Here is a 9,494-nt window from a genome sequence, read left to right on the forward strand (position 1 = left end):
TTTCACTCATGTGTTCAAATTCCATTTTTTGACAACCTCTCCTTTTTCTCATGTTAAAATGATGTTGCTTTGCTTTGCCGAAAAAAGGTGTTGGTTGTGCGTTCGCTCTTCCAATAATGAATGTGTGTATACGGAAACTGTTGACACTGACAATATAACGGAAACTGATAAGATGGGCCTTTATTTACAAAAGCAAACAGCCAAGCTGTAGAGACAACAGATTACTTGAAGCAATGTAATGCTATTGTTCACAATATGTTCATCATTTGGATTATGTAAGTGGTTGTTTGCATTTTAATTGGCAAATGGAAGTCAGCTTGCTGTGCTCAGTTTTCTCTCCAATTTACGTCTAAAATAACATTAGTACTATTTTTTTTGTTAGTTGTACTGAAAGAATACACTAAAAAAAGTGATATACCGATTATTAAAAAAACATTAAAATTTGACCAGATTTTCCCTGTTGCTACCTTAAAAAGATGTGTAAATGACAATTTTAGTTCACCATGTGACAGATTGAAGAGAATATTATGTTGTTGTTTTTTCTTCAAAAAGATGTAATATTCCCCCAAGCCTGGCATGGTGAATAAGAGATGTAATATTCCTCCAAGCCTGGCATGGTGAATAAGAGATGTAATATTCCTCCAAGCCTGGCATGGTGAATAAGAGATGTAATATTCCTCCAAGCCTGGCAAATAAGAGATGTAATATTCCTCCAAGCCTGGCATGGTGAATAAGAGATGTGATATTCCCCCAAGCCTGGCATGGTGAATAAGAGATGTAATATTCCCCCAAGCCTGGCATGGTGAATAAGAGATGTAATATTCCCCCAAGCCTGGCATGGTGAATAAGAGATGTAATATTCCTCCAAGCCTGGCATGGTGAATAAAAGATGTAATATTCCCCCAAGCCTGGCATGGTGAATAAGAGATGTAATATTCCTCCAAGCCTGGCATGGTGAATAAGAGATGTAATATTCCTCCAAGCCTGGCATGGTGAATAAGAGATGTAATATTCCTCCAAGCCTGGCAAATAAGAGATGTAATATTCCTCCAAGCCTGGCATGGTGAATAAGAGATGTGATATTCCCCCAAGCCTGGCATGGTGAATAAGAGATGTAATATTCCCCCAAGCCTGGCATGGTGAATAAGAGATGTGATATTCCTCCAAGCCTGGCATGGTGAATAAAAGATGTAATATTCCCCCAAGCCTGGCATGGTGAATAAGAGATGTGATATTCCCCCAAGCCTGGCATGGTGAATAAGAGATGTAATATTCCTCCAAGCCTGGCATGGTGAATAAGAGATGTGATATTCCCCCAAGCCTGGCATGGTGAATAAGAGATGTAATATTCCCCCAAGCCTGGCATGGTGAATAAGAGATGTAATATTCCCCCAAGCCTGGCATGGTGAATAAGAGATGTAATATTCCTCCAAGCCTGGCATGGTGAATAAAAGATGTAATATTCCCCCAAGCCTGGCATGGTGAATAAGAGATGTAATATTCCCCCAAGCCTGGCATGGTGAATAAAAGATGTAATATTCCCCCAAGCCTGGCATGGTGAATAAGAGATGTAATATTCCCCCAAGCCTGGCATGGTGAATAAGAGATGTAATATTCCCCCAAGCCTGGCATGGTGAATAAGAGATGTAATATTCCTCCAAGCCTGGCATGGTGAATAAAAGATGTAATATTCCCCCAAGCCTGGCATGGTGAATAAGAGATGTAATATTCCTCCAAGCCTGGCATGGTGAATAAGAGATGTAATATTCCTCCAAGCCTGGCATGGTGAATAAGAGATGTAATATTCCTCCAAGCCTGGCAAATAAGAGATGTAATATTCCTCCAAGCCTGGCATGGTGAATAAGAGATGTGATATTCCCCCAAGCCTGGCATGGTGAATAAGAGATGTAATATTCCCCCAAGCCTGGCATGGTGAATAAGAGATGTGATATTCCTCCAAGCCTGGCATGGTGAATAAAAGATGTAATATTCCCCCAAGCCTGGCATGGTGAATAAGAGATGTGATATTCCCCCAAGCCTGGCATGGTGAATAAGAGATGTAATATTCCTCCAAGCCTGGCATGGTGAATAAGAGATGTGATATTCCCCCAAGCCTGGCATGGTGAATAAGAGATGTAATATTCCCCCAAGCCTGGCATGGTGAATAAGAGATGTAATATTCCTCCAAGCCTGGCATGGTGAATAAAAGATGTAATATTCCCCCAAGCCTGGCATGGTGAATAAGAGATGTAATATTCCCCCAAGCCTGGCATGGTGAATAAGAGATGTAATATTCCCCCAAGCCTGGCATGGTGAATAAGAGATGTAATATTCCTCCAAGCCTGGCATGGTGAATAAGAGATGTAATATTCCCCCAAGCCTGGCATGGTGAATAAAAGATGTAATATTCCCCCAAGCCTGGCATGGTGAATAAGAGATGTAATATTCCTCCAAGCCTGGCATGGTGAATAAGAGATGTAATATTCCCCCAAGCCTGGCATGGTGAATAAGAGATGTAATATTCCTCCAAGCCTGGCATGGTGAATAAGAGATGTAATATTCCTCCAAGCCTGGCAAATAAGAGATGTAATATTCCTCCAAGCCTGGCATGGTGAATAAGAGATGTAATATTCCCCCAAGCCTGGCATGGTGAATAAGAGATGTGATATTCCTCCAAGCCTGGCATGGTGAATAAAAGATGTAATATTCCCCCAAGCCTGGCATGGTGAATAAGAGATGTGATATTCCCCCAAGCCTGGCATGGTGAATAAGAGATGTAATATTCCTCCAAGCCTGGCATGGTGAATAAGAGATGTGATATTCCCCCAAGCCTGGCATGGTGAATAAGAGATGTAATATTCCCCCAAGCCTGGCATGGTGAATAAGAGATGTAATATTCCTCCAAGCCTGGCATGGTGAATAAGAGATGTAATATTCCCCCAAGCCTGGCATGGTGAATAAGAGATGTAATATTCCTCCAAGCCTGGCATGGTGAATAAGAGATGTGATATTCCCCCAAGCCTGGCATGGTGAATAAAAGATGTAATATTCCCCCAAGCCTGGCATGGTGAATAAGAGATGTAATATTCCCCCAAGCCTGGCATGGTGAATAAGAGATGTAATATTCCCCCAAGCCTGGCATGGTGAATAAGAGATGTAATATTCCTCCAAGCCTGGCATGGTGAATAAGAGATGTAATATTCCCCCAAGCCTGGCATGGTGAATAAAAGATGTAATATTCCCCCAAGCCTGGCATGGTGAATAAGAGATGTAATATTCCTCCAAGCCTGGCATGGTGAATAAGAGATGTAATATTCCCCCAAGCCTGGCATGGTGAATAAGAGATGTAATATTCCCCCAAGCCTGGCATGGTGAATAAGAGATGTAATATTCCCCCAAGCCTGGCATGGTGAATAAGAGATGTAATATTCCTCCAAGCCTGGCATGGTGAATAAGAGATGTAATATTCCCCCAAGCCTGGCATGGTGAATAAAAGATGTAATATTCCCCCAAGCCTGGCATGGTGAATAAGAGATGTGATATTCCCCCAAGCCTGGCATGGTGAATAAAAGATGTAATATTCCCCCAAGCCTGGCATGGTGAATAAGAGATGTAATATTCCCCCAAGCCTGGCATGGTGAATAAGAGATGTAATATTCCCCCAAGCCTGGCATGGTGAATAAGAGATGTAATATTCCCCCAAGCCTGGCATGGTGAATAAAAGATGTAATATTCCCCCAAGCCTGGCATGGTGAATAAGAGATGTAATATTCCCCCAAGCCTGGCATGGTGAATAAAAGATGTAATATTCCCCCAAGCCTGGCATGGTGAATAAGAGATGTAATATTCCCCCAAGCCTGGCATGGTGAATAAAAGATGTAATATTCCCCCAAGCCTGGCATGGTGAATAAGAGATGTAATATTCCCCCAAGCCTGGCATGGTGAATAAAAGATGTAATATTCCCCCAAGCCTGGCATGGTGAATAAGAGATGTAATATTCCCCCAAGCCTGGCATGGTGAATAAAAGATGTAATATTCCCCCAAGCCTGGCATGGTGAATAAGAGATGTAATATTCCTCCAAGCCTGGCATGGTGAATAAGAGATGTAATATTCCCCCAAGCCTGGCATGGTGAATAAGAGATGTAATATTCCTCCAAGCCTGGCATGGTGAATAAGAGATGTAATATTCCTCCAAGCCTGGCAAATAAGAGATGTAATATTCCTCCAAGCCTGGCATGGTGAATAAGAGATGTGATATTCCCCCAAGCCTGGCATGGTGAATAAGAGATGTAATATTCCCCCAAGCCTGGCATGGTGAATAAGAGATGTGATATTCCTCCAAGCCTGGCATGGTGAATAAAAGATGTAATATTCCCCCAAGCCTGGCATGGTGAATAAGAGATGTGATATTCCCCCAAGCCTGGCATGGTGAATAAGAGATGTAATATTCCTCCAAGCCTGGCATGGTGAATAAGAGATGTGATATTCCCCCAAGCCTGGCATGGTGAATAAGAGATGTAATATTCCCCCAAGCCTGGCATGGTGAATAAGAGATGTAATATTCCTCCAAGCCTGGCATGGTGAATAAAAGATGTAATATTCCCCCAAGCCTGGCATGGTGAATAAGAGATGTAATATTCCCCCAAGCCTGGCATGGTGAATAAGAGATGTAATATTCCCCCAAGCCTGGCATGGTGAATAAGAGATGTAATATTCCTCCAAGCCTGGCATGGTGAATAAGAGATGTAATATTCCCCCAAGCCTGGCATGGTGAATAAAAGATGTAATATTCCCCCAAGCCTGGCATGGTGAATAAGAGATGTAATATTCCTCCAAGCCTGGCATGGTGAATAAGAGATGTAATATTCCCCCAAGCCTGGCATGGTGAATAAGAGATGTAATATTCCCCCAAGCCTGGCATGGTGAATAAGAGATGTAATATTCCCCCAAGCCTGGCATGGTGAATAAGAGATGTAATATTCCTCCAAGCCTGGCATGGTGAATAAGAGATGTAATATTCCTCCAAGCCTGGCATGGTGAATAAGAGATGTGATTGCGATCATTTTTCGTGGGTGGTAAAGATGGTTACAATGATAAGCAAAAAAATTGAGCTTTTCTGATGTGGTCCTCGAGTATAAGCCCACCCCTTATTTTCCCTGATTTTACATATTGAGGCCCCTGGGCTTATGATTTTATTTCCTAAAAGAAAATTGCCTGACAAAATTCAGCATATTTTTTTTGAACCCTAGCAATTGTCTTGTTTGTTTGGAAAGAGAAATTGATACACACCTTGATATCCTTCATTGGAATCTGTCAAGTCTATTTTTGTGATAGATTTGAAATCACAGTCCCATAGTCTAACATATCCATCTTTACCACCTGTGGAATAGCCATCATCAGATGCATTTATAGTGTAGATGCTTCCCTGTAAGTAAGAATATCAAATAATTATTTCTAGCAAACTTTATTTAGTGAAATCATAAAATTGCAGTATTTATGGTAGCTTTAATAGAGCACTTCTCTTTTTCCGTTAAAAAGCACAAATTTCATGTGCATTATAATTTGTTGTGCGTTTAGTTGGGCTAACCTGATTGGCACCTGACATGATAATTTTAACCCCTCCCCTTAATGACATAATTTGCTGCACTTATATGTGAATCTATGCACACACATGCCTGTATCGCAGAAAGTAGAATGAAAAGAACAATTTTGGCTGATTGTGATTAAAAAAATTCAACAAGATAAAATAAAAATCTGCACTTACTGAGTGAGCACCTTGTATACTTCTTTGCAAATTATTGGCTTTCCATACATAGATATCACCATTCAATGTACCAGAGTATGTTATATCATCCTGTGCAAAGGCCAGACACAGTATAGTCTGCAGCTCTCCTACTTTACCAAATACTCCTTTCTTAGCTGTCAATGAATTGCCGCATAACGTCCAAAACTTGATATGTTTGACACCACATGTGACGATACTGTTTTCTTTGTATGGGTTAAACTGAATATCAAAAATCTAGTGAAAAATAAACAAAATATGAATCAACTCCAATTTCAGAATTTTCTACCTCATAACTCCATTGGGGAAGATTAGATACTTTCGGTCATTGACATAGAAACACAGATCCTTTCAAATGTGAAAATTAATGTATGACAAATAACATATATTTGACAAAGAAATGTATGATCAATGTTTTTTATTTTTGTTAAGCTAAAACACGACTTTTGATGATAAAATTCAGAACCTTTTATTAGTATCACAGACACCAATTGTGAGCATAATCATTCTAAAAATCTGATTTTTAAAAAAAAATGTTCAATTTAGTTTTGGAGACTTTACACAGCATTTTCGAAATGTTCTAAATGCCATTGAGTTGATTTAAGTTTTTATTTTCATAAAAAAAACTCAAATTATATCTGATTCAACAATTGCCTGTAACATAGAAAAAAATATTTTTAACTGGTGAATTCTGAAAATGTACAAGAAGAGCAAGATACTAGATAATTTTTACCCTGTCTGTGTGTCCTCTGGTAGTTGCCAGTATCTTTCCTTTTCTCCAGTCCCATACATTGATAGTACCATGGTTGTCAAGACCAACTGATGCTAATCTCTGGAAAAAATCAAATAATACAACAATTATAAGTCATTGTCAAAGATAAGTCTACTCACAAAAATCCCAATAAATTACAACTGTTCTATGCACTTATATTGGCGATAAATACACATTACACATTAAAACTTTGAGCAGGAAAGTAAATTTCTTTTAAAACATAAAACACTACTACTATTAAACTACTATATTTTTGTAATCATGCTCACTTGGTCTTAAGCTGATAATGACATTCATTACAGCTGGTTTATAAAATGAACGGTATTTCTTTTATTAGCAGTGCAAACACTTGGAGACAGAGGTGTGTCTATGGTCAAAATTAGTCATAATTTCAATGATCAGTCATACAATAAATGCATTATTTTGGTTTATTTTTGCTACTTGTAACAAAGATAATATGGTACACTATACCCACATGTAATCCTACAATGCCAGACATATCCTTAAGGTACTTTATTAGCTAAGCTTTATCTACATAGTAAATGATATGTATCATAAAATGTCAGATGTAAATTTATATACTGGGTAGTTTATGTGTCCCGTCAGTTATTGCAATCTCCATACTTATAATCTATCGTTCAACTTGTACATTCATATTACTTGTTACATCTAAATTATTGTCCCTTTTTTCTTAATTCATTGCATTTTCTATATTATAATTCTTATTCACAATACAATGTCAAGGTAATCAGTAAAATATATTTGTCTATAAATCAAATCCATTATTGTTATTTATATAAATGTAGAGTTTGAAAGTGAAACACTCTCTTAGTTTTGGATAAAGTAATATCTTGCATGAAATCTAAATAACAATGAAAATAAATAAAAAAGGAAATAAAGATGACATCATTAACTCTCTTGAATAATTATCAGTGATTGACATTATGAAGAGGGTAAATATTCTGTGTACTCAAAATAGTTTTTGAATTACAAACCTCAGTTGTATGTATTTTGACAAATTTCTAATTAAAATACACAAGTTTTTTAAACTTGTCATAATTTTTTTCTATATTCTTTTTTCATATTATTTATTAAGTTTATTGAATTGTATATGCTTTAAGTCAGGCTATAATCACGTTAATGAGTTATCATACATGTACTACTGACCATGGAGCTAAAATTTAGCTCCATGTACTGACTATGTTATATTAAACTGTTTCCATTAATGTGTCGATTTTTGTTGGTTGTGAATGAGTAATCAAGCAGGAAAGACAACAGTTTATGCAAACTACAGAATTGCATTTGGAGTGTTATGTAATCTACTTCCCAAGAAAATAAAAAAAAATTTTCACAGCACATATTATTATTGAAATCATGTATAACAACAACAAAAATTAACAGATTGATTAATTATACATATATTATTATAAAATGAGTCACATGACAGATATCAATAATAACATAAATGCATGAGTGATCAAGAAAACATTGGTTAATGGTGCAGCCTGACAGAATTTTCCCAAGACAAATGGAGAAGAATAGTGATTAATTTACCCCCCCCCCCCCCCCCGGAACAATCTATTTTGCATATGCATAAAGTTACAACAACAAAAATTAAAATACACATAGTCTCCAGCATGTCCGAGCATGGCATGGCGGAGCAATGAAAATTACTCTTTTAAAGACCTGAAAAGAACATATTTATAGAATCATTATTAAATAACTGAACAGAACAGCTGAGCTCCAATTAATTTCTAAGTCTTGCAGCTCTGCTACCCCTGTGAATATAGAGCTTGAAATAATATTATTAATTTAGTACTTACCATTCCCTCTGGATCAAAACTGAGAGCAGCAACTCCATTCTGGTGTCCATCTTTTAGTATCGATACTGTCTGTACATTGTAAGTATCCCAAACACATATGTATGGTTCTTTTCCAATCTGTCCAGTAGCTACCATGCTTCGTTCAGGATGTAATGCAAGGCTGGCCAAGTAAAAACAATGACAATTACTTCAAATTTAAGATACCTTTAATAAACAAAAATATTCAACAGCCGTCTGCCAAGAAAAAATAACAACCTTAGATGACAACAAATTCACATAGCAACCAATTAGGGATTTTTGAATTAGTTTGCACATTGCTATAGTCCAAAAAGTTTACTTTTATCTCAGAATAAACATTTAAGTGGCAATATGATAATATTTTAAAATACATTTGTTTATATACGTATCTCCATTTATGTTATAATAATAAAACATAAAAGTAAATACATTTTTGATAAAACTTATTGATAATAATTTTCATTTTGGCAATAATTATAATTAGATGAGCATAGGATGATGAGATGCATTGTGACACTGATTTGTGTACTTGTTCATATAAAGTGACATAAACAATAGAATAACATAGCGGACATGTCCCAACAGGCAGACAAGGTGACAGTCCAATTGTGGGGGAATAGCGTCCTTTCCACCATAAATCGGCGACGTTGCTAAGAAGGAGTTGTTTATTGATACCACTGTTGTGCAAACACCAATTAACCGAGTGTTAATCGATTCAGTTGCTTTTTCACACTGTTTAATGATTGCGCTTACCTAATAATATCATCATCGTGGCCAAGGAAGAATTTCTGACTCTGTTCCTTGGTATTGTAGACCACTCCCACGCCCGCTACAAAATACACGATCTCCTTACTTGCTGTGTAATAGAGGTTACTACGGCATTGGTGGCCACGATATCCATATACCCATTCCAGTCTCAGGGACGACCCGGGAGCTGTTTTGTCCCCCATGGTTCCTGCTCGACACTCACACCTTTAAATTATGAGTGATATTACTCGTCGGATCACTATTATAACAGCCTCATTTGATGCTTAGGTTTAGTGTTGTTACCCCAGCCGCCAAGTATTCTGTCACGTGACTACCCACTCGACCAATTA

General features: G+C 37.6%; 1 protein-coding gene across 1 annotated transcript in view; it reads right to left on the reverse strand.

Annotated features, from left to right (window-relative positions):
* Positions 1 to 9,463, reverse strand: part of LOC100370650 (echinoderm microtubule-associated protein-like 6) — a 54,527-nt gene extending 45,064 nt beyond the window's left edge. Inside the window, exons 1-5 of the mRNA XM_085507836.1 lie at positions 9,151 to 9,463; positions 8,380 to 8,539; positions 6,518 to 6,616; positions 5,767 to 6,021; positions 5,292 to 5,427 (exon numbers count right to left, since the gene is read on the reverse strand). Coding sequence (XP_085363962.1) covers positions 5,292 to 5,427; positions 5,767 to 6,021; positions 6,518 to 6,616; positions 8,380 to 8,539; positions 9,151 to 9,347 — 847 coding nt within the window. The 5' untranslated portion in view covers positions 9,348 to 9,463. The remainder of the gene's footprint in view (positions 1 to 5,291; positions 5,428 to 5,766; positions 6,022 to 6,517; positions 6,617 to 8,379; positions 8,540 to 9,150) is intronic.
* Positions 9,464 to 9,494: the final 31 nt, after the last annotated feature.

Source organism: Saccoglossus kowalevskii, chromosome 2, assembly GCF_978046115.1.
Source record: "Saccoglossus kowalevskii chromosome 2, keSacKowa6.1, whole genome shotgun sequence".
Lineage (NCBI taxonomy): Eukaryota > Metazoa > Hemichordata > Enteropneusta > Harrimaniidae > Saccoglossus > Saccoglossus kowalevskii.